This window comes from Oncorhynchus gorbuscha, linkage group LG19 (genome assembly GCF_021184085.1).
Source record: "Oncorhynchus gorbuscha isolate QuinsamMale2020 ecotype Even-year linkage group LG19, OgorEven_v1.0, whole genome shotgun sequence".
Lineage (NCBI taxonomy): Eukaryota > Metazoa > Chordata > Actinopteri > Salmoniformes > Salmonidae > Oncorhynchus > Oncorhynchus gorbuscha.
Window position 1 is genome coordinate 48,657,496 of NC_060191.1, and position 25,774 is coordinate 48,683,269.

The 25,774-nt window shown below is 43.1% G+C and overlaps 1 protein-coding gene across 3 annotated transcripts; it reads left to right on the plus strand.

Annotated features, from left to right (window-relative positions):
• The first annotated feature begins 1,740 nt into the window (after positions 1-1,740).
• Positions 1,741-25,380, plus strand: LOC124005074 (clustered mitochondria protein homolog). 3 transcript variants are annotated; one of them, XM_046313990.1, is made up of 27 exons: positions 1,741-2,070; positions 8,659-8,849; positions 9,093-9,264; positions 9,663-9,806; positions 11,075-11,202; positions 11,758-11,912; positions 12,157-12,282; positions 13,980-14,127; positions 14,654-14,746; positions 14,985-15,419; positions 15,655-15,914; positions 16,189-16,712; positions 17,239-17,340; positions 17,578-17,678; positions 18,048-18,200; positions 18,405-18,467; positions 18,636-18,877; positions 19,027-19,111; positions 19,313-19,466; positions 19,835-19,974; positions 20,088-20,168; positions 20,253-20,378; positions 20,555-20,676; positions 20,807-20,900; positions 21,063-21,197; positions 21,383-21,456; positions 21,603-25,380. In XM_046313990.1, the coding sequence occupies exons 1-27, from the start codon at positions 1,947-1,949 to the stop codon at positions 21,742-21,744; spliced, it is 4,314 nt and encodes a 1,437-aa protein (XP_046169946.1). In that variant the 5' UTR covers positions 1,741-1,946; the 3' UTR covers positions 21,745-25,380. The 3 variants fall into 3 exon arrangements, with proteins under 3 accessions (XP_046169946.1, XP_046169947.1, XP_046169948.1); XM_046313991.1 differs by having other exon boundaries at positions 16,189-16,628; XM_046313992.1 differs by lacking the exon at positions 1,741-2,070 and adding an exon at positions 3,039-3,181.
• The last annotated feature ends 394 nt before the right edge of the window (positions 25,381-25,774 follow it).

Sequence of the window (25,774 nt, forward strand, 5' to 3'; positions counted from 1 at the left end):
TGATAGGTCCATATTGATGTGGACACAGAGGAACTTGAAGCTCTCGACCAGCTCCACTACAACCCGTCAATGTTAATGGGAAGTGTTCGGCCTTCCGTTTGATGTTTTTCCCGATAAGCTCCTTTGTCTTTCCCACATTGAGGGAAGAGGTTGTTGTCCTGGCACCACAATGACAGGTCTCTGACCTCCTCCTTTTGAGCATGGTGAAGTTATTAATTACACTTTGGATGGTGTATCAATACACCCAGTCACTACAAATAAACAGGTGTTCTTCCTAACTCAGTTGCCAGAGAGGAAGGAAACCACTCAGGGATTTCACCATGAGGCCAATGGGGATTTTAAAACAGTTACAAAGTTACATGGTTGTGATAAGTGCAAACTGAAGATGGATCAACAACATTGTACTTGCTCCACAAAACTAGCATAAATTACAGAGTGAAAAGAAGGAAGCCTGTACAGAATAAAAAATATTCCAAAACATGCATTGTGTTTGCAATAAGGAACTAAAGTAATACTGCAAAGAAATTTGGCAAAGAAATGATATTTTTGTCCAGATTACAAAGCTTTATGTCTGGGGCAAATCCAACACAACACATCACTCAGTACCACTCTTCATATTTCAAGCATGATGGTGGCTGCATCATGTTATGTACATGCTTTAAAAAATAAATAAATAAACAATAGAGCTAAGCACAAGCTAAATCCTGGGGGAAAACTTGGTTAATTCTGCTTTCCAACAGACACTGGGTGGCAAATTCACCTTTCAGCAAGACAAATATACACTGGAGTTGCTTATCAAGACGACATTGAATGTTCCTGAGTGGCCTAGATACAGTTTACATTTAAATAGGCATGAAAATCTTTGGCAACACTTGAAAATGGCTGTCTACCAATGATGAACAACTAACTTGGCAGAGCTTGAAGAATATTTTTAATAATAATGGGCGAATATTGTACAATCCAGGTGTGCAAAGCTCTTAGAGACTTACCCAGCTGTAATTGCTGCTAAAGGTGATTCTAGCATGTATTGACTCAGGGGGCTGAATACTTCTAATAGACAATTATATATCGAATAAAGATATATTTGTGTTTTATTTCTGGTCCCATGTTTCATGAGCTGAAATAAAAGATCACAGAAAGGAATATTTCTGTCTCTAATTAAGGCCTTTTGTGGGGAAAAACTCATTCTGATTGGCTGGGCTCCCCAGTGGCTTCGCCCCTGCCCAGTCATGTGAAATCGGGCCTAATGATTAGGTCCTATTGAAGTTATTTCAATTGACTGATTTCCTGATATGAACTGTAACTCAGCAAAATCTTTGAAATTGTTGCATGTTGCGTTTATATTTGTGTTCAGTATACATACATACATGTTTATATTGAACCAAACTACTCTGTGTGTGCGTGTGCAATAACTAAATTTACCTTTGCACTCCTTCTAAAAAGTATTTGTTTACAACTTTTGCAAAGGATAAAGTTGACAAAACATAGTCCATACTGTTCATAGCATATTCTAGTTTTGGGAACAGAAAACTGTATTGAGATCCAATGTTTAATTGATGAGAAAATTTGCAAAATGTGGGCCAAAATCCATCTCTTTACATCTTCTCCCACTGCCCACCAGTAGGCTCCCTCTCACTACCATATTTGGTAGTGAGTAAAAACGCAAACCGGATGCTTCACATTTATACATCCAGTGAAATATCTGTCTTATTCTTCTATCTGTGTTTTGGGGGGGTGGGAAAGAACCCAAAGAGGTCAGGAGGAGGAGAAACCACGTGTGATTGCCATGTTCAGCGTTGACTGTCCTTCCTCTGTAGACTTGTTTTTGTAAGATCGTACCCTCTGCATGTAGCTGGCTAGCTAAATAAGGAGCATTTAACAGATTCACATAGCAATTTTGAACAACGGATTTTTGTTGCCACCTTTGACTAACTAGCTGCCAAATAATGGTGAGCAAGACTGATGACATCCCGGCGTCAGTACCCAACTGTAATGTTAACACAGTTGATCTTGTAGGAGAGACGCCAGACCGCAAAGAGACTACCAAGGCACCACACAAGGACCCTTGTGGTAAGCAACTAGCTAACGTTACGCATTTATCAAGTTTGATAGACTATCCTGCGAAATGTTAAAGCGGTATCGGAATGCTGGGTAACTAACGTTAACTAGCCTAGCAGCGGCATCGGTTGTAAGTTATGAAAGTGTGCACATAGTAATGTTAGCAAGCTAACTGCACAGATGCAGAGTTCATTCAAAGTAACTTAGTCATCTCATCTGTCACTGAGTTGATTAGTCTGCTAACTAGCTGGAAATGCAGCAATGGGCCTTAGCATTCAAAACAGTTTTCTATAACCAAAGTGAGTCAATTCTCAATTAAACGATGACAGCTAGCTACACCAGCCATTTTAGGCTTGTTTGAGCTGTTGAACTAGCTACCGTTAGTAGTTGTGTTGGCTAAACTAACGTTAGCATGTCGCTAAGTGGTTAGCTCTGGCTATATCACGAGGGTTTGGCTAACAATCAAATAACTTAAGTATTTAGATAATGAGGACATTGTTGACAGGTGAGCTGTTCGGCTAGCAAGTTAGCTCATTAGCTGTATGTCAAACAAAGACACAACCTTTGTTGTGTGGCTGACTTGATGTAGCTAGTTAAAGTTAGCTAGCTCAGAAATAGTTAACTGGCCAGGCTTGGCTAGCTAGTAGCAACGCAGCCAGCGGCGATGCTGGCTTGTTGTAGAAAAATTGTTGATATAAATGTGATTCTAGAAATAGTCGTAAGTGTATCCAGTATCTTAAGTGTCGTGCGAGCACCTGACGCACATGGGACCACAGCTGTTATGTACCTGCCTGAAAGAACGAATTGACTGAAGGTCACCTTCAGTGGAACTGCACATTAAGAGAACAGAGGGGTTCTAATCGATGTGAAGTAATTTCACACGCCGTTTTCTATTAATAGAAACGTCCAAGTGCATGCTATTGTTGTGACCTAGTAATATCGAAGTGACCAGATCACCAATGTCTCCGTTAGTTGGCGTGATACCTCCCCGGCCTCCCTCCCGTTCAGAACCAGAGGTTGGCTGTTCCTCGACCGGGAAGCGGAAGCTGGCCCTTTGAGAATAGTAATGGTGCATGCACGGTGAGAGAAGGTTGTACTTGAGACATTCTGAGTCATATAGCCGGTAAGTGTCATTTAAACAAACCGATAATCATTGTTAGCCACCGATGGCATCATTTAAAGTATTGATGGTCGAGACTAGAGGTCAACCGATTATGATTTTTCAACGCCGATACCGATTATTGGAGGACCAAAAAATGCCGATACATGTATTTGTAATAATGACAATTACAACAATACTGAATGAACACTTATTTGAACTTAATATAATGCATCAATAAAATCAATTTAGCCTCAAATAAATAATGAAACATGTTGAATTTGGTTTAAATATTGCACAAACAAAGTGTTAGAAGAAAGTAAAAGTGCAATATTTGCCATGTAAGAAAGCTAATGTTTAAGTTCCTTGCACAGAACATGAGAACATATGAAAGCTGGTGGGTCCTTTTAACACGAGTCTTCAATATTCCCAGGTAAGAAGTTTTAGGTTGTAGTTATTATAGGAATTATAGGACTATTTCTCTCTATACCATTTGTATTTCATTAACCTTTGACTATTGGATGTTGACTATTGGATGCCCCGCTAACTAGCTAGCCATTTCACATCGGTTACATGAGCCTAATCTCGGGAGTTGATAGGCTTGAAGTCATAAACAGCGCAATGCTTGACGCACAACGAAGAGCTGCTGGCAAAACGCACGAAAGTGCTGTTTGAATGCATGCTTATGAGCCTGCTGCTGCCTACCACCGCGCAGACTGCTCTATCAAATCATAGACTTAGTTATAACATAATAACACACAGCAATATGAGCCTTCGGTCATTAATATGGTAGAGTCCGTAAACTATCATAATTACATACAATTCTGGCAAATTAGGCGGCCCAAACTGTTGCATATACACTGACTCTGCTTGCAATGAACGCAAGAGAAGTGACACAATTTCACCTGGTTAATATTGCCTGCTAACCTGGATTTCATTTAGCTAAATATGCAGGTTAAAAAAAATGTATACTTCTGTGTATTGATTTTAAGAAAGGCATTGATGTTCATGGTTAGGTACACATTGGAGCAACGATACGCACCGCATCAATTATATGCAATGCAGGACACGCTAGATTAACTAGTAATATCATCAACCATGTGTAGTTAACTAGTGATTATGATTGATTGATTTTTTTATTTTATAGGATAAGTTTAATGTTAGCTAGCAACTTACCTTTGCTTCTACTGCATTCGTGTAACAGGCAGTCTCCTCGTGGAGTGCAACGAGAGGCAGATGGTTAGAGCGCTGGACTAGTTTTTATTTTTATTGAACCTTTTATTTAACCAGGCAAATCAGTTAAGAACAAATTCTTATTTTCAATGACTGCCTAGGAACAGTGGGTTAACTGCCTGTTCAGGGGCAGAACGACAGAATTGTACCTTGTCAGCTTGGGGGTTTGAACTTGCAACCTTCCGGTTACTAACCACTAGGCTACCCTGCCGCCCCCAACTGTAAGGTTGCAAGTTTGAATCCCACAAGCTGATAAGGTGAAAATCTGTTGTTCTGCCCCTGAACGAGGCAGTTAACCCGCTGTCATTGAAAATAAGAATGTGTTCTTAACTGACTTGCCTAGTCATTGATAGTAGGGACTCATTTTGTCACAGCCAATGACTGACATGTGTATTAACATATCATTTGTATCAGAATACAACTCTTTATTCCAGGTATTTGTAGATATGTTTAATCAATTATTTGCATTTGTTAATGCAGATAATTATTTTGAGACATAAACAACACTTATGTACCAATCAGTATTTTTTGGACGATGAAGCATCTTTTTAATTGGCTAGCCTACACCTAGACTAGAGCCTTGTATGTGCAGCACATCTGCTATCATGCTTCCTTCAAGTGAATATAAGTTAATGTTGATGGACTAAGTGTTTGTTCATCATAGAGCTTTTGTCTTTTGGCAACGTTTGTCAGCTATTGACAAGATTCATTCACAACTCCATAGGTAAGAAATGATCATTACCAACAAAATCATCATTTACCCCTAAACCACTTTCCTATTCTTATCAACACTTCAATATGCTATCACCTCCTTGATCAGCTTTCTAATGCAACTCACCTCTCATTTAATAGAAGCCTGCTGGACTGGATAAATGCCTTAGGCCTAATTTAGAGCCTGTTGGCTAACTACCAAGACACTGAGCTGTGTATCCTGCAGTACTTACAGTATTGTGACAGACAGCACGTGGCAGACTGATGGGGGTTGAGGGGGTATGTTAGTGATTGTAACCAAAGAGGCTTAAATGCTCCTCAAGTGTCAAGAGGTGGTCTTTATAGTCTTCATGTCACTGTCCAAACTCTCCACACCCTCCCTTCTAGCCCCATGTCATCTCTTGTAAAGTTTTACTAACCTCAGGCCTTCGTAATCACAACACAGAGACGTATACTACAAAGCAGGATTAAATGAGTTAGCCAGCTAACTTTGATAAGCAACCCAAAATGACTGATTTGCTTGTTCATGAAAAAAATATTTTTTTGACCATGCACATTTCAAGATCTTTCTCAAAAATATAAAGTTATATCAGAATATTTAGGAAGGTTAGCTGGCTAAATCTTTGATCCTGCTTTGTAGTACACCCCTCAGGTCTGAGGTCCTATATAACAACCCATTCTAAAACACATCAACATGCTTCAGACAGAGGAGCCATTTGACTGGTTATGAGAACTCCCTGCAAAGACTTATGCATGACTTCAGGAAAACTTTCCCTCCCTGATTTCTATCAAAATAAGGTTTGCCATCTTGTGGTGTAATAAATCTATCTATGTTGGGCTTTGTAAAAAATAAATACAAATAAAGCCCTTGTTCTGTGTCCCCCCCCCCCCAATGTTCTCTGTTCGATTTCTTGTTGCCCTGAGCCCATGGTCTGTAGGTCCGCCATGTCAAGTGGATGGTGAATTAATTCATCAAAGCAATAAACGCGGTCAGTCTGTGGTAAACCTTGATCAGAGATATAACAGCTTACAGCAGACAGGGCAGCAGACAGGGCAGCTTGGAGACTAGTGGTTTGCTCTCTGGATTAGTTGGCCTAGTAGTCTTTTGCCATTTTGATTGAACAAGAACGTTAGTAGTGATCAAGACATTCACACCTCGAGGAAATTATTAAATGATTGTTGATCTCTTGTAGCCCGCTCCTTTCTATTATTTGTTGATCTCTTGTAGCCCGCTCCTTTCTATTATTTGTTGATCTCTTGTAGCCCGTTCCTTTCTATTATTTGCCTGAATGCTGAACTGAATGCTGGTCAGACTGGAAGTCTGCAGAATAATGCCAGTATGGCAGTTTGCAGATTTTGATTTCCCTTCCTTCCATATCTTCATGCCCTAATAGACTGCAGCTCTGAAGGGTTTGGCTCTTTGGCAAAAGGTTGTAGTGATAATGGTAATTTGTTGCTGCCGTCTTCATATGTGAATTGTGACCAACAACATGAATCTCTCCTGTCTACACTACACACAGTGACATGAAGGCTCAACCTCAACAATTTTAGTTTGGCTAAAAGTTGAGTTATGCAGAAGGTTGTGTAATATTGGACCCCATTCCCTATCACCTCACCCCCTCGTGCTCTGTTCTGCTGCTGTAGGGCCAAGTGGGTCTGTTTTGCAATTATTAGGCTACATGATTGCTTCAGCTTTCATAATGCTGTATAGCACTTTGTACTCTTGGTACTGGCTCTTTTGTACTCTTGCCTTCTCAGTGCAGATTGGATATCATTGGCAGCCAGCATTCATATACACTATTATTTGCAGGCATTTCCACTACCTTCTCAATTTTACTTGAGAAACTAAAACTGTTTATGTTTTCATTAAATTACAAGTTACAAAAACAGTCAAGCTGAGCTAAAAACTGAATCTTGAATAAAGCGGAGGGCCGTGTATGACCGAAAGGATTCCCACTGTGTGTTTGTGACCACTCTAAGAAAATGCAATAGCTGGGCCATTGATGGAAGAATGAATGGAGTGATGAAGAGTGCCTTGGATCAGGCCTGAAGTAGGACACCCAAGGGGAGAGACAGAGTAACTGATGGAACCTTATCAATCTGTCTGCTTCTACAACAAGGCAGGAGGAGCAGTCACTGGAGACACAGGTCACTGAACCTGTTCCTAAAAAAACAGTTGATCCCTTCCTTCACCTCCCTTCTGACCTACAGAAACATTATCCCTTGGCTCCTATTGTATGTTCAAGTCTATTCTCCTTGCTCTTTTTTAGAAGTCTGTCTTCTCTCGTAGCGTTGACCAGTTATTGGCCAAGGCTGTTGTGTTTGGTTTTCAGAGCATGACAAGTCTCTTTCTTTCTCGCTCCCTCATTCCCTCCCCCTCTATTTCTATCCCCCCTCTCTATTTTTTTTCAAAATTTCTCTTGCCTGCTCTCTTTTACTGTAGATTTCCCCCTACCACCACGCCAGCTGTTTACCCTCCCCCCAACCACCCCCTCTACATGTTATCCCTGACACTGCGTTACCCTTGACGTTGAACAAGGGCGCACTGGTTGCAGTTCTCTGGGAGAGAAAACAGCCCTTCCACAGGCCCCACTAGCTGATATTTATGTATGTAGCCTTTCCTCTTGGCAACCCAACCCACACCATTCAAATGAGTTTGACAATATTATTTTGGCTACTTTTTTATGATAGAAAAAAATGTTTAACAGCACCTTCTTGCCCTTTGCTGTTGTCTGTGCCCAATAATGTTTGTACCGTGTTGTCCTGCTGCCATGTGGTGTTGCTGCCTTGCTATGTTGTCTTAGGTCTCTCTTTATGTAGTGTTGCGTTCTCTCTTGTCGTGATGTGTTTTTTGTCCTATATTTTAACTTTTTATTTTTAATCCCAGCCCATGTCCCCGCAGGAGGCCTTTTGGTAGGCCATCGTTGTAAATAAGAATCAATTATTAACTGACTTGCCTAGTTAAATATAAAGCTGTGGTAAATAGGAAACACCACTGCTACAGCTAGAGGGGGTTTCCACAGTTACAAGGCCTTGTGCCAATGAGGCCCCTAAGGAGGTTGAGATGGAGAGGAGATGGTTACATACACAAGGATGAGGGGAGGAGTTGTGTGGTTAGCTCTATTTTCCTTTCACACTTTATAGTAAAGTTCCTTGTTAGGGCACCAGACTCCCAAGGTCCACATGTGGAGAAGGCCAAAGGCACCAGGCAAACCACTAGCTTTTGTGTTCTGTACAATAATCTGAGTGATGGTTGAGAGAAGCAGACCATGGTAACCTGTATACCTCTGCCCCACAAAGCTGGAGATCTTGTTTTCTGTGCTAATTGGATCCTATTGTTCTCCTTGGATCCTATAAGTCGCCAACTTGGCACTGTAGACAATGCCCTTCCGGAGTAATCTAATCTGGCAACATGCACTACTTTGTTTGCTAACTGTAGTCTTATTATCCTTATTAATTTAGATATGTGTCACTCTGCCATGGCAACGCCTTCTCTACCCATCTGTCCAATCAGATAACAAGCTATGTTGAACGTCTCTCCTTCTGTTCAATCACAGGGCACAGTGTAGACACAGCGGTGATGAATGGGGGTGGGGCCCACAATCTTTCGGAGGAGGAGTCCAAGCAGGATGGGGCTGGTGACACAGACGGTGGGGAGGATTCTAACGAACAGGAAGTGATTGTGATTCAGGATACAGGTTTCACTGTGAAGATCCAGGCACCCGGGACGGAGCCTTTTGACCTCCAGGTACGGTACATAGACAGCCCAACTGCCGGTCCCAATTTGCTCACTACCCCTTGACCCGCCTAATCCTTTGACGTCTACAGATCTGGAAGGTGTAAGCAATATAGTGGAAGCTCCACCAGCACACTGTTTATACCTACCCAGAGGATTCAGATCTGCAAACATTGAAGGGTTAGGGACAAGGTGTACAACCATACACTGTCAGTCTCTATCGCTATAAGATGTTAAACCCGCCCGCTCCCGCAGGTTTCACCCCAGGAGATGGTGCAGGAGATCCACCAGGTGTTGATGGACCGTGAGGACACCTGTCATCGTACCTGTTTCTCCCTGCAGCTGGACAGCAACGTGCTGGATAACTTTGCTGAGCTGAAATCCATCGAGGGCCTGCAGGAGGGCTCCCTGCTCAAAGTAGTGGAAGGTAGGACTTGGTGTTTTGGGTATGTTTTAAAGTCAACCCCTAGTCCTAGACTTTATTGATCTTAAAGCCTAATGATTGTTTAGGTATAAGATCTACTCCTAGTTCCCTTCCTAGAGTGTTTCCTCGACTGTAGACCAGGCCTGGGGCAACTCCAGTCCTCGGGGGGCCTGGTTGGTGTCACACTTCCCCCCCATCCTTAGCAAACATACCTCATTTAAACTAATTGCATTTTTAACTGAAGATCATGATTAGTTGATTATTGGAGTCAGGTGCGTTAGCTGGGGCAAAAGTGTGACACCAATCAGGCCCCCCGAGGACTGAAGTTGACCAGGCCTGCTGAAGACGGTCCCTAGATTGCTTCAATAATAATGAAATGGCTATCCTCTGTCTCTCTCCAGAGCCCTACACAGTGCGCGAAGCCCGTATCCACGTGCGTCACATCAGAGACCTGCTGAAAGGCCTGGACCCGTCTGATGCCTACAACGGCGTGGACTGCAACTCCCTCTCCTTCCTCAGCGTCTTCACTGACGGGGACCTGGGAGGTGTGTGTGTCTGCGTACCCATTTGTTTATTTGCGTGTGTGTTTGGGTGGGTCTGTCAGTGAGAATTGGAGTGAGTGATATTTCAGTCAGTATTCTGAGGTATCCAGCCACCTTTGTACTACATATTAATGTGTATGTACAGTGGGGCAAGAAAGTATTTAGTCAGCCACCAATTGTGCAAGTTCTCCCACTTAAAAAGATGAGAGGCCTGTAATTTTCATCATAGGTACACTTCAACTATGACAGACAAAATGAGAAAAAAAAATCCAGAAAATCACATTGTAGGATTTTTTATTAATTAATTTGCAAATAATAGTGGAAAACAAGTATTTGGTCACCTACAAACAAGCATGATTTCTGGCTCTCACAGACCTGTAACTTCTTCTTTAAGAGGCTCCTCTGTACTCCACTCGTTACCTGTATTAATGGCACCTGTTTGAACTTGTTAAAAGACACCTGTCCACAACCTCAGTCACACTCCAAACTCCACTATGGCCAAGACCAAAGAGCTGTGAAAGGACACCAGAAACAAAATTGTAGACCTGCACCAGGCTGGGAAGACTGAATCTGCAATAGGTAAGCAACCTAGTGAATGACCTGCAGAGAGCTGGGACCAAAGTAACAAAGCCTACCATCAGCAAGGGCATTGAAGATGAAACTTGGCTGGGTCTTTTCAGCATGACAATGATCCCAAACACACCGCCCGGGCAACGAAGGAGTGGCTTTGTAAGAAGCATTTCAAGGTCCTGGAGTGGCCTAGCCCGTCTCCAGATCTCAACCCCATAGAAAATATTTGGAGGGAGTTGAAAGTCCGTGTTGCCCAGCAACAGCCCCAAAACATCACTGCTCTAGAGGAGATCTGCATGGAGGAATGGGCCAAAATAGCAGCAACAGTGTGTGAAAACCTTGTGAAGACTTACAGAAAAATTGACCTCTGTCATTGCCAACAAAGGGTATATAACAAAGTATTGAGATAAACTTTTGTTATTAACCAAATACTTATTTTCCACCATAATTTGCAAATAAATAAATTACAATTCCTACAATGGGATTTTCTGGATTTTTTTTCTTCTCATTTTGTCTGTCATAGTTGAAGTGTGCCTATGATAAATTACAGGCCTCATCTTTTTAAGTGGGAGAACTTGCACAATTGGTGGCTGACTAAATACTTTTTTCCCCACACTGTATGCGTGCTCTGCAGCAGGCTATAAAACATCTTTGGTCAAGATGCGTTAGTCTGACCTGTGACCTTATCGTCTCCTCTGTAGACAGTGGTAAGCGGAAGAAGAAGGGCAGTGAGCTGGAGCAGATAGACTGTACCCCTCCAGAACACATCCTGCCTGGCAGTAAAGAACGCCCCCTGCTGCCTCTCCAGCCACAGAACAAGGACTGGAAGGTAATAATGGCAGTAATTATGGTGATTTTAGCAAACACTTTTATCCAAAGAGACATACAGTTTGTAGTGACACATATTTCATATTTGTGGCCCATGCAGGAATCAAAACCCACACACCTGGTGTTGTCAGCAAGCTAATCATGATCATTCTAATGCCTTTTCATTTATATAGATTCATGTTTATCTAAGTGACATTGTCTGACAGTTAAAAAAATGTCACATTCTTCAAGGAGTTTGTCCATTTGTAGTTACTGGTTTGCGCTCCAACCTTTGATCTGCTTGTAGGAGCCATTTTTAATTTTTTTTATAGCTGACAGTGATTTGCCAGACTTACTCAAGCCTGGCACTAGTACATTTTTTCTAGAATAAGTAAACATGGTTGAAAAATAAAGGGTAAGATTATTTAAGTGACTGAAACCAGCATAAATCAGCTGGCTGGGTCATATTATATCCTTACCACCATAAAGTGCAGATTAAGTAATCAGTCTATGGCCCTTTTCCAATATCCATAAGTCACATTCCAATGTCCATATCTGATTCCGCCTCTCTCTGTAGCCCATGCAGTGCCTGAAGGTCCTGACTATGAGTGGCTGGAACCCCCCCCCTGGCAACAGGAAGATGCATGGTGATCTCATGTACCTGTATATGGTGACTGTTGAGGAGAGACACATCAGTATCACCGCCTCTACACGTGGCTTCTACCTCAACCAGTGAGTCTGGCTTTCCCTGTCTCTCATTAGAATTACCGCGTACTGTTTTCTAGCTACTGAGCCAAGCTGTATGTATTGTGTTGGGATGATTACGCATCCACCAGTTGCTGGAACTGTACTGGAAAGTGTGAAAGGAAACTATCAGAGCCAGCATGGTTAGGTTTGGCTAGATGGTGTGAAAAAGTTAACTGTCCAAGGGTGAAAGTTGACCATAATGAGCGATGACCATGGTGTTGTGTTCCAGGTCGACCACCTACACCTTCAACCCCAAGCCAGCTAACCCCAGCTTCCTCAGCCACTCGTTGGTTGAGCTGCTGAGCCAGATAAGCCCTGCCTTCAAGAAGAACTTCACTGCCCTGCAGAAGAAAAGGTAAGTAGTCTACACTATCCAGACTATTAGTTCTGTGTAATGGGGGGAAAACATAATTACTAATAATTGTACACTAATAAGCATACAATTATTAGTAATATCAGAATTTTACACTACCGTTCAAAGGTTTGGGGTCACTTGTTTGGGGTCATGTCCTTGTTTTTTAAAGAAAAGCAAAAAAATGTAATAACTTAAAGTTGATCAGAAATACAGCGTAGACATTGTTAATGTTGTAAATTACTATTGTAGCCGGGAATGGCAGATTTAATGGAATATCTACATTATCAGCAACCATCTTCGGTGTACCAATGGCACATTGTGTTAGCTAATCCAAGTTTATAATTTTAAACGGCTAATTGATCATTAGAAAACCCTTTTGCGATTATGTTAACACAGCTGAAAACTGTAGTGCTAATTAAAGAAGCAATAAAACTGATCTTTAGACTAGTTGAGTATGTGGGGCATCAGCATTTTTGGGTTTGATTACAGGCTCAAAAGGGCCAGAAACAAAACTGTCAGTCTATTCTTGTTTTGAGAAATGAAGGCTATTCCATGAGAGAAATTGCCAAGAAACTGAAGATCTCGTACTACTCCCTTCACAGAACAGGGCAAACTGGCTCTACCCAGAATAGAAAGAGGAGTGGGAGGCCCCAGTGCACTGCAAGAGGAGAGTACGTTAGTGTCTAGTTTGAGAAACAGACGCCTCACAAATCCTCAACTGGCAGCTTCAATAAATAGTACCCGCAAAACACCAGTCTCAACAGTGAAGAGTGAATAGGTGACTCCAGGATGCTGACCTTCAAGGCAGAGTTTCAAAGAGAAATCCATCTGACTGGCCAACAAAAAGAAAATATTAAGATGGGCAAAAGAACAGACACTGGATAGAGGAAGATTGGGGAAAATAGTGTTATGGTCAGACTAATCTAAGTTTGAGGTACTCAGATCACAAAGAGGAACATTTGTGAGACGTAGAAAAAATGAAAATATTCTGGAGGAGTGCTTGACGCCATCTGTCATGGTGGAGGCAATGTGATGGCCTGGGGGGGCTTTGGTGGAAGATATTAACAGGGTAAAAGCGATCTTGAAGAAGGAAGGGTATCACTCCATTTTGCAACGCCATACCCTGTGGACGGTGCTTTATTGGAGCCAATTTCCTCCTACAACACGACAATGACCCAAAGCACAGCTCCAAACTACGCAATAACTATTTAGGGAAGAGCAGTCAGCTGGTATTCTGTCTATAAAGGAGTGGCCAGCACAGTCACTGGATCTCAACCCTATTGAGCTGTTGTGGGAACAACTTGACCGTAGGGTACGTAAGAAGTGCCCATCAAGCCAATCCAATTTGTGGGAGGTGCTTCAGGAAGCATGGGGTGAAATCTCTTCAGATTACCTCAACAAATTAACAACTAGAAGGACAAAGGTGTGCAAGGCTGTAATTGCTGCTAACTGTAGAACGGTTATTTCAATTAAAAATCATTATTTATAACCTATTAATTTTGCAACTCATTTCATGTATGTTTTCATGGAAATCAAAGACATTTCTATTTGACCCCAAACTTTTGAATGGTAGTGTGTATATATATTTTCTCAGAGCTAACAATATTAGACTGCCATGGTTGTTTTTCTTGATAATTCTGGTAATTACTTCTGAGGAATACTCCCACTGGCAAATTTGGGTTTCTGATTGGCTGCAGGGTTCAGCGGCATCCGTTTGAGAGGATAGCCACACCCTTCCAGGTGTACAGTTGGACCGCCCCCCAGGTGGACCACACCATGGACTGTGTCAGAGCTGAGGACGCTTACACCTCCCGTCTGGGCTACGAGGAACACATACCTGGACAGGTACACACACCTCCCGTCTGGGCTACGAGGAACACATAAATGGACAGGTACACACACTTCCCGTCTGGGCTACGAGGAACACATACCTGGACAGGTACACACACTTCCCGTCTGGGCTACGAGGAACACATACTTGGACAGGTACACACACTTCCGGTCTGGGCTACGAGGAACACATACCTGGACAGGTACACACACTTCCCGTCTAGGCTACGAGGAACACATACCTGGACAGGTACACACACTTCCCGTCTGGGCTACGAGGAACACATACCTGGACAGGTACACACACTTCCCGTCTAGGCTACGAGGAACACATAAATGGACAGGTACACACACTTCCCGTCTGGGCTACGAGGAACACATACCTGGGCAGGTACACACACTTCCCGTCTGGGCTACGAGGAACACATACCTGGACAGGTACACACACTTCCCGTCTGGGCTACGAGGAACACATACCTGGACAGGTACACACACCTATAATACTCTGTCGTGTAACATTGCGTCTCTGTTATTTATTCAGACACGAGACTGGAATGAGGAGCTGCAGACGACCAGAGAGCTGGCCCGGAAGAACCTGCCTGATCGCCTGCTGAGGGAGAGGGCCATCTTTAAGGTGAGCCAGCCTACAGCAGTAGTTGAAGCTAATCTCCTTTCCTGTCTTCTGTCTCCTGCACTCTGGCCCTCTTATTTGCTTTCGCTAGTGAGCTTTGATCAACAATTCTCCTCCTTGAAACACCCTCCTTTCAGTTCCGTTTCTCTGTTTCCGTCTATATCCTGTAGTGTGCAGACTATTACGCTGCTTTCATCCTCTACATCCTTACACGTTCACTCTCTAACCCTCCTCTCTCCAGGTCCACAGTGACTTTGCGGCTGCTGCCACTCGCGGTTCCATGGCGGTGATTGACGGCAACGTGATGGCCATCAACCCTGGCGAGGAGACACGTATGCAGATGTTCATCTGGAACAACATCTTCTTCTCCCTGGGCTTTGACGTACGTGACCACTACCGCGAGCTGGGCGGGGATGCTGCCGCGCACGCTGCGCCCACCAACGACCTCAACGGTGTCCGGGCTTACGGGGCTGTAGACGTGGAGGGGCTGTACACCCTAGGGACTGTGGTGGTGGACTATCGGGGTTACCGTGTCACGGCCCAGTCGATCATCCCTGGCATTCTGGAGAGGGAGCAGGAGCAGAGCGTTATCTACGGGTCTATCGACTTTGGGAAGACAGTGGTGTCTCACGGGAAGTACCTGGAGCTTCTGGAGAAGACCAGTCGACCACTCAAGGTGAGGTTATCATGATGATAATGCCAGTTTCATGCTTTATTTTTAAGTCTGCTAATTGTTTGGAATTGACTTTTTGTCACTACAAAGTAAGCAAACTTCAATATCTTTTGTTAAACTGTTTTTCTGTCACTGCACCAGCCTACAGACATTCAACGTTTATCACTGCCATGCCACAAACCTGCCATACTGTGGTAATCGCATTCTCTGTCATAATGACTGACTCTCCCACCCCCAGGTCCAGAGACACAATGTACTGAATGAGAAGGATGAGTCCATGGAGCTGTGTTCCTCTGTTGAGTGTAAGGGCATAATCGGCAACGATGGACGCCACTACATCTTGGACCTTCTGAGGACCTTCCCCCCCGACCTGAACTTCCTGCCTGTGGAAGGGGAGGAGCTTTCCCCTGAGAGTGTGAGACAGGGTTTCCCACGCCAGCACCGCCACCGTCTGGCCTGCCTCCGTCAGGAGCTCATCGAGGCTTTCGTTGAGCACAGGTACCGTAGAGCGCTTTAGGGAGTTTTAATTGTGTGCTGTGGGAATAGCATGGAGACTCTACCTTTCACATGTACATACCTGTGTTGTAGTGGTTATCTATGGGCTTCCTTGGTGGTTTGTGTGCTTTAGATAGGGTACTGGTTACGTCCCTCAAGATGGTCATCAGATTATATTTTTAGTGTATGATTGGGTCTGTTCAGATTTGAATGCTCACGTCACTGACTATGTCCTACCCCCTCAGGGATAATAAAGATTCTATACTCTACTCCTCAGATACCTCCTCTTCATGAAGATGGCAGCGCTTCAGCTTATGCAGCAGAAAGCTAACAAGGAGAGCAAGCTGGCCACCCTGACAGAAAATAGCATCCCCGGGGCAGCCGTTCCAGCCCTGCCCTCCACAGAGACCCCCGATGCCTCGGCCGAGTCCTCAGAAACTTCCACAGAAACCCTCACTGACGCCAACTCGGACGCAGTCCAGACGGAGACCACCTCCACCTCTGATGCCCCTCAGCCAGCAGCAACAGAAGCCACCACCACAGAAGCAGCCCCCAAGACAGAGCCAATGACAGAAACAGACAGTTCAGCTACAACAACCACTAATGCCTCCCAGGCAACCCCTATAGAGGATGTGGTTCCCACGGTGACCACCAATGGGCCGTTGGTGCCCTTTGCCACAGCAATTCAGAACGGGGAGTGCGAGAGCCCTCTGGAGGGTAAGGCTGAGGATATTATCCCTGGCTTAGCCCAGGCAAAAGAGCTGGCTGAGTCTTTAGCCGCGGAAGACGGATCCGGCATCGGTACGTCCAAACCGTTGCAGGGTAGAGAGAGGCTGGGGAAACCCAGTCGGTGGGAAAATGCATTTAAAGAAGAGGGCTCTTTTAATTTCACTAAGACATGCATTTAGAATGGTGTGTGTGTGTGTGATTTTCCATCTGTATGTTGCCATCTTCATGAAGAGGTGTCTAAAAAGGCTTAATGCTGGTGTCTTAGTTGCATCTCTCCACCTGGCTATTTGTCCCTGTCCAGTTCTTAGCCTCCTAAGTGAGCATGGACCCCAGTAAAATCACTTGCAGTGTGGGATATAGCAATCCAATAACTACAGATCTCTCCATTTTGATTTCTTATTGGCTACTGTGACAATTAATCAAAGGGTTTGTGACTCGGAAAGAGTCAATTTGAGGAAAGATGATAGTGATGTTTGGGGAACTTACACCATATAATTTTGATTTGTTGCCCAGGTAACTTGTTATATTGATATTCATTCAACTTCTCTCTCTTCCTCCCCTGATCTATCCAACCCCACCCTGACCTGTTTCCATCAAGACCCTAAAAGCCGAGAGGTGGTCCTCAACGCCTGCAAGGCCGTGGGTTCCATCAGCAACACCTCCTTCGACATCCGCTTCAACCCAGACATCTTCTCTCCAGGTTGGAACTGTCACTTTATGGTGGTGGATGATGGGAAATGTAGCGCTTTTAGGAGAAGTTTGGTGTGGCAGCTGGCTCTGCTGAACAGTACCAATTGTTGATCATTTTTGTTATCAATTGCTGTTACCTCCAAAGCACTTCACAGGAATTGCCTTATTTTCACATTCATGAAACTAAAGCGTAATAAAAGACTATTGCACCCCCTTCCCCCCCAAAATTCTGATGTCTCTCCCACAGGAGTGCGTTTCCCTGAGGACAGTGCGGATGACATTCAGAAACAGAAGCAGCTCTTGAAGGATGCTGGAGCCTTCATGGTGTCCTGTCAGATTCCGTCTCTGGTAAGTTTCAGGGCAGCAACATCATACCAAGCACAAGCAGTCATTACCTTCACTATATTACAACATAATCAGCCATACAAAATTGGGTTTAATTATTTATTTACTAAATACCTAACTAATCACACAGATTTACACATTTAAATCATAACGTAATTACAAATTACGTCATAAAGGAAAACGTCCCTAGCGGGCGGAACAGATATGACAGCTGGTTACACAAGAAAAGGGGCTGGTTTTGAGTGAAAGAGCGAGAAGACTGAGGAACAAATGGCGAAGCTGTGCTATCGTAAATACAGTATCTTATTCATTCTAAATTACCGCCCATTTGGAAAAGGAAAATGCAATAAATATTTACTTTTTTCACTTCAGGTAAAAGACTGTCTGGACCACAGTGCTCTGCCCATGGATGGAGCCACGCTGACCGAGGCGCTGCACCAAAGGGGCATCAACGTGCGTTACCTAGGCAACGTACTGGCGTTCGTGGACCAGACCCCAGCCAAGGCACAGCTGGAGCACTTCTATGTAAGCCTGACCTCCATTCGATCTTGAAGACTGACTGAGGAAAATTATAATGAAGGGCAATGATATCATTATGCTAATAATGCTAACCTTCTATACTGTTCTGTTGTTTCTACTGCAGACATTGCAGGACAGAGTGCAGGACAATAAATCCTCTGCATTCAGCTTGTTTCCTTTTTCTTAAATTGTTTTGTATGTGTTCTGTAGAGAATAGGTATCAGCGAGTTAATCACCAGATGTGCGAAACATATCTTCAAGACATACCTCCAGGTGAGCGCTATTTTTCGAGCAATGATTGTTGTAGAATTATGATCACACAGATCTTTGCTATTTTGCACCACGGAATTGTCACCCCTACTTGCTTATCATAGAATGTATTTGTCTCCCTTTGAAATTGATTAAATATGAGAACAATAGACTATGTACTCCGTCTCCCAGGGTGTTGAGTTGTCGGCCCTCTCCGCCGCTGTCAGCCACTTCCTCAACTGCTTCCTGTCCTCTTTTGATGCCGTGGCACACTTGCCTGCCGACGAGCTCGTGTCGCGCCGCAAGAACCGTAAGCGCCGTAACCGTGTCCCGGGGGGAGGGGACAACACTGCGTGGGCCTGCCTGACACCCAGTGAGCTGTGGAAGAACATCGTCTCTGAGGCCCAGAGCTACTACCACTTCACCCTGCACTGGTGGGTGAGAATTAGGATTGATTTTGGCACAATAGTAGGCTTGACGTTAGCACATTATGCTAACAAGCTACCTCTTCAGCCTGCACTGGGTGAGTGTGCTTGGGTTAAAGTTGGTGTATGTTTTCCTAAAAACATGCATCTTTCTACAGCGAGAATGCCGACCAGGTAGTGGAGAAATACGGCCTTCAGAAGATCACCCTGCTCAGAGAAATCTCCATCAAAGCTGGCATCCAGGTAACTGCCATCAAACCTTATTTCGACTAGGTGCAATGTTCAACATATTGTATACATCTGTCCAATACCTTCAGATCTACAGAAATGCCTAGGGAGTAGGGGCCAGGGGTCAAATTGTAATTCAAAATGTATTTTAATTATATGTTTTTAACCCTCCCTTCTAACACTCTTCCTGGGTCTTCTGCCTCCCTGCGTTTCTAGATCCTGATAAAGGAGTATAACTTTGACAGTCGCCACAAGCCTGCCTTCACAGAGGAGGACATCCTTAACATCTTCCCTGTGGTGAAGCACGTCAACCCCAAGGCCTCCGATGCCTTCCACTTCTTCCAGAGTGGACAGGCCAAGGTCCAGCAAGGTGAGGCTACTAGACCTCAATCAGCATACAGCACTACATACACTTATAATGCAACTCACATGCATGCGCACACACACCTGCTACAGGTCCAGTGTGGTGAGGTGGGTACCAGTCCTGCTAGGCGGGGTCAGCATGGTTCCTCCTAGGGCTAGAGACATATATGTAAATTAAACTCTACTCACACATGCAACACACACACAGGAAAGTTGAGGAGAAATATTTCCTTCCTCCCCATACAAACCATGCAGATACATTCAGTGTCATGCAACTTACATTCAGTGTCCTCTCTGAACCCATTCACATTACTTTCTGTTGCGCTGTACAACGATTGTGGAAGCCTGACTTGTCAACAAGGTCTCTGTGTGCAGGTTACCTGAAGGAGGGCTGTGAGTTGATCAACGAGGCTCTGAACCTGTTCAACAACGTGTACGGGGCCATGCACGTAGAGATCTGTGCCTGCCTGCGTCTGCTGGCTCGCCTCAACTACATCATGGGAGACCACCATGAGGTGTGCTGCTCTCGACATTATAAACACATTTTGATATTCCTCTCACGCATGACAACAAATGGCCACAGCAATTCCAATGACGCAATCCTGACTGTGGTCTTCTCTGTCCACAGGCTCTCAGTAACCAACAGAAGGCTGTCTTGATGAGTGAGAGGGTACTGGGCGTCGAGCACCCCAACACTATCCAGGAATATGTACGTATCCAGGAATTTTTTTTTATTTTTAAAACAGGTTGTGTTTACCGTTTCTAAATGCCCCTGGTTGCTTTCTCTCCCCAGATGCACTTGGCTCTGTACTGCTTTGCCAATGGTCAGCTGTCCACTGCTCTGAAGCTGCTGTACCGTGCTCGCTACCTCATGCTTATGGTGTGTGGGGAGGACCACCCCGAAATGGCGCTTCTAGATGTGAGTGGGCCACAGTATTTCATTTATTTTCTTTTGATTGAATCCATCCTGTGAGTGTTTGTCACAATGTTAACTCTGAAGTTATCTAACATTTTTGTGTAACCCTTTGAGGTGTGTTTGTGACCTTTATTAAATCAGTTCTCCTTATACCTGTTGTCCCGGGTCTCCTCCTGTAGAGTAACATTGGCCTGGTGCTGCATGGAGTAATGGAGTACGACCTGTCTCTGAGGTTCCTGGAGAACGCCTTGGCCATCAACTCCAAATACCATGGACCCCGCTCCCTCAAAGTAGCCCTCAGGTAACTACAAGGAAGAGTCATTTCTTGAGTGACTGAACATCAATTTTGGTATTATAACTGATTTGCTGTTCTATACTCTAGTTTGTATTATCTTCAGTTGATTTAATACAAGTCAAATGTTCTTCTGCAGTCATCATCTGGTTGCGAGGGTTTACGAGAGCAAGGCAGAGTTCCGCTCTGCGCTCCAGCAGGAAAAGGAGGGCTACACCATCTACAAAAACCAGGTTACAGCTACAGTACACAACGCTCTACATGTCCTCTCATCAGAAGTGGCTTAAGAACATTTGCTGAAATAAGAATATGTGCTAGAATATGTGCTAGATTACCAACAACTGATAATAGTTTAAGGTCTCTTTCTCACTTTCTTCTCCTCTATCCCCTCTCAGGTGGGAGAGGCCCACGAGAAGACTAAAGAGAGCTCCGAGTATCTGAAGTACCTCACACAGCAGGCTGTGGCTCTGCAGAGAACCATGAACGAGATCTACAAGAACGGCTCCAACGCCAGCATCATGCCACTCAAGGTACGTGGCTTAGGGCCTAGCTATATTTTCACATGGGTTTTTATCTGCAAGACAAAATGAAAGGGCCTTTTATTGTCCCCAGATGATAGCATACCTGTGTCTGTAGATTATGCTTTCAAATGTATTGTGGGTGTTAGATTCATAGTACAGTGTGTAATTTTGTTGGGTTCCAACACTTTTTCCAGTTCACAGCTCCCAGTATGGCCAGTGTTCTAGAGCAGCTCAATATCATCAACGGCATCATCTTTATACCCCTCAGGTAAAGTGAAGTAGCACCTTATTTTTACAGTTTGCTTTGAAAATTGAAACCTGTCAGGACCCGGTACTGACCCCTGTGGAATTCCATCTCTTAAAAATATAATTCAACATTAACCCTTGTGGTATCCTAACCCGTTCACTCTGCAGCCAAAAGGACTTGGAGAACCTGAAGGCAGAGGTTCAGCGGCGGCAGCAGCTTCAGGAGTCGGGGAAGAGCGTGGAGGATCTCACTGTGGACGGTCCACTAGAGCTGGAGGACAAAATACCCATGGACGTTAACGTTAATTAACGTCAAACCCTCCACACCACATTACTTTCTGCAAGGGAGAGGACGTGATACAACTGCCATCTTCTTGAATGAGCATGTGGACCCGAGAACTGAGCTGTCTAAAAATCAACAATGAAAACAAAAGGGGTGAGGGGCAGACAAAGAGAAATATCTATGTATAGAGTTTATAAGAGGAACTTCAAGGAGTAACAGAGCAGGAGTTAGTATATACAGGCGTAGGAGAATACAGAATCCATGTTAACATGTTCAGTCTGAAAGCCTACAGCCTCAAGAGCTTTGGTAAAGAAGCAGAATGAATGTAAACTTGATATCTGCTGCTGTGTGTGTGTGAGAAAAGGCGACCAAGGACGACCATGACATTGTATTACCAGAGCCTTATCCACTGTTCATCCCACTCCACATCAACCAACTGTTCTCCCTACCCAAGGACCACTTTTTACCCAACACCTCCAAAACTCCTGAAAAAGCCACTGAGGCAACTACGGCTTTCATCATGGCCCCATGTTGCCTCGCAAATAACATCTGACACCCTGTCCCAGAACTCAGGGGATTCTTTCTCTCTTTTTTTTTTTTTACTGTGAGATTAAAGTCACTAAAATTGAGAGATTTCTCTGTTTTGGGCCACAAAATGTAAACTCCCTTCTCTTGCGTTTAGTCTTGTTAAACCTCCCCACCAATCACACATTTGCTCTTGAGTGGACCCTATGGTCAGTCAAAATTGTATTTGTATTTCATGGTTTTATCATGAGTTGCTGCTGTGTCTGTTGGTTCTATCACAGAAAAACAGACGGTGACTCATGTATGCTCTCCAATCAATCTTTTGATTGTTACACCTTTTTTTAGTAAAAATTTATCTTTTTGTAAAAGCAAAATGGAAACGAGGGAGACGCCATTTTTAGCTCTGTCAATTATCCATTAATTTAAAGGTAAAGTCAGCTATATGATGTAGGTGCACAAAGTAAACGGTGTAGTGGATCAATTTCCGCAACAACCTAGAGTGAAGCACAAGGCTAAACTCACCCACTGTTTTAGTCCCGTACCTACCACACTCGAACAGTTTGAAGCGAAACCCATGCACATGCGCTGATACTGTGGGAGCAAAGTCAAGTGGCTCGCTCATTGAATTATCTGCGGTGTTGCTCGTGGCAACATCATTTCGCTGTTTACCTTTAAGCCATGTCTGTTTTTATAGAAAATGAGTGGAAAAGATGTATAAATAAATCTGTCTATGGGGTTTAGACAGGTATTTGATCAATGTTGATGGAAATACAGATACGAAACATACAACTATGGCTTGAGCAGTAGACCTATATAGGACTCTTATGTTAGATGTGTCCAGTCTTCTATTTTTCCACGTTGAAAGAATATGTGCATGTATGTTTTTGTTTCTGTGTGTTTGTGTAGTCCGAGAGAAGGAATCGGATATGGCCATGATGAATTTGACACATGCAGCTTCGTAGTATAATGACTAGGTTGGGTAAGCCACAACTTTCCAAATGTTTTATTTTTTTATATGCAATGGCTGTGTTTACACAAAGACAAATTCAGATATTTTGTCCAATTATTGGCAAAAGGCCTGATTGGTGGCAAAAAGATCAGAATTGGGCTGCCTGTGTAAACAAAGCCGTAGTAAAACCATGGGATGGCTAATGCAAACTTCCATTCTCATGTAACATTCTTGGCCAGCAATGTTGTATATCTGCTCATATGAAGTGAGTATGAGAAACGTATAGTGTGTGTGTGTATATGAGAAACTCCTTGTTTCAAAATAGTAAACTTATGTTTCCATTATTTGGTAAACCCATTCAACAAGTTGACAGTAAATCGGGCAACAGCAGGCGATGTATGAACAAAGTTTCCTTGTCAGTATTGAGTGCACTTTCCAGTGCTGTCTGTCTGAATGCATACACACATACAGCACCACCAAAAGTGGGTTGAGAAGGGCTTCTTCAATATACCAAAGAAGACTGATCGAGGTGTGTGTTTTGTGTGCGCTTGTGTACGACCCTCCCTTGCAAATGTCTTTCTAAAAATTGTTGCAGTGTCTAAATGTATGTGATTAAAGCAATAGAAACTATGCTGGAACTGATCCTTTTGAAGTGCTGCACTTGTGTGGCTGCACAAGCTGCTGTCATTGTAAGTAAAAGGCTGCCACCAAGAGGGGACAGAGCAGTTACAGTAATTTCTTATTATGCTCTTAAAAAGCTGGAACAATAGAACTTTGTATGATTTGTGCCTATTTATGCTTTTCAAAACGTTTTAAACTGTTTTTCTGGTTTCTTTTAATTTTTGCTCATGTTTTTCAAAGGAATATCATTGGTTTCCTTTTTGAAATATGTGTATCTGCATTTCCTTCTCAGGTTCAACTTCCTCTATGAATGTCAGTCCTGTCTTGCATTACACTTAGTAGCCATGGAGTGGTGCTCTAGAGTACTTCAGAAACAAATGAGAAGGCTTTATTCGTGTGAATTAATTTTGTCCCATATGATGTTAACAAGCATATCTCAATGCTAGTGTGTAACTAACTGTTTCATATGCTTCTCATTCACTGGACGTTGAGGAAAGGGAAAAAAAGTATTTGATGGAATTGTGGTGATATGAACCTGAAAGTTTTCAGACATTGCTTGATGAACATTTTAAATTGTTGACACCTTTACAAAAGACAGATTCTGGCCATTTCTGATAGAATAACATTAAATTATTTAGAGTGATCAAAAATACTTTTGTCTGCCTCGACATCTATTTTTTTCATGGATCATAATCATGCTACTTCGATTTAATCACACAGGCACTAATTATTGTTGGAGTTCAGCTGCAATTCTGTTCTAATTGCGTCATAATATACCTCTTGATACATTCAAGAAATTGCATGAGAAACTGATTTGACTGTTCTTTAGATGTTCAACATTTGGAGACATTCAGAATCCATCCATACAAACCAAGGGGTTTACATAAAGATGAAGAAATGTAATTTCAATGCTCTGGAAATTAAAAATTGTAATATTGACAAAATTATACATTGTCTTCAGCTTTGATAAAATAAACTGGAGGTCTGTCACTCCCTACTGAATTAATCTAATTGTAAAGCTCTTCAAATGACTCCCAGCACTTAACTGATGTCACACATATGATACTGCTATTCTGTACATTTACACATCCATTTCATGTTCTTTCCAATTTGATACAAAAACGTGTGTTTTCCAAGATAGCACATTGAATCACCTAAGTAGCACACAAGAAACCACCAATCGAGCTGTCTCTTTACTATGTAGAAAAATAGAAGGCTCTGACCATCAACATTTCATAGATGCACTGACACTGAGTGGGGTTGTCTCTGCTCTCTCATCTAGTGGGGAGAAAAATGGGTCCTATGGGGCAAAGACAGTGCAAATATGGTCCCGATCAACTCAGTGTAGCTGGCTGTCTAACTCAATGAGGGTTTGTCAGTTTGTTTTATTCTTCTGTTTTCTTTCTTACCTTGAACTGATGAAATTTCTTCTGCACATTTCTAGTGTTAAAGTCTACTTCCCTGGCTGTGTGGTACCTGTCTGTTGCTCTTTACAAAATAACAATCTAATTATTTTTGGTCGTGAGTATGCTTTTGTATTAAAATGAATAAAGAAAATTAGCAAATAACAATTGGCTTGGATTTTTAATAACTCATGTACATTGACATCTGATCTAATCAAACTTTTCTAAAATAATTCCAAGCTATCTTATATAACCTTTATTAAACTAAGCAAGTCAGTTAAGAAGAAAATCTTATTTACAATGATGACTCACGGCCGGTTGTGATACAGCCTGGAACCGAACTTGGGTCTGTAGTGACGCATCTAAAACTGAGATGTAGTGCCTTAGACCGCTGTGCCATTCTTGGACATGCAATTAGATGCAGTCCTATCATTATCATGTATTTCAACGGTAAAGACTGGTTGCTTATCTCTGCTAGCCGACAGGGGACCTGTCACACAAACTTTACAGTACGTAATTCATAGACCTATGGGACGTCATCAAGACATCAAATTCTGAT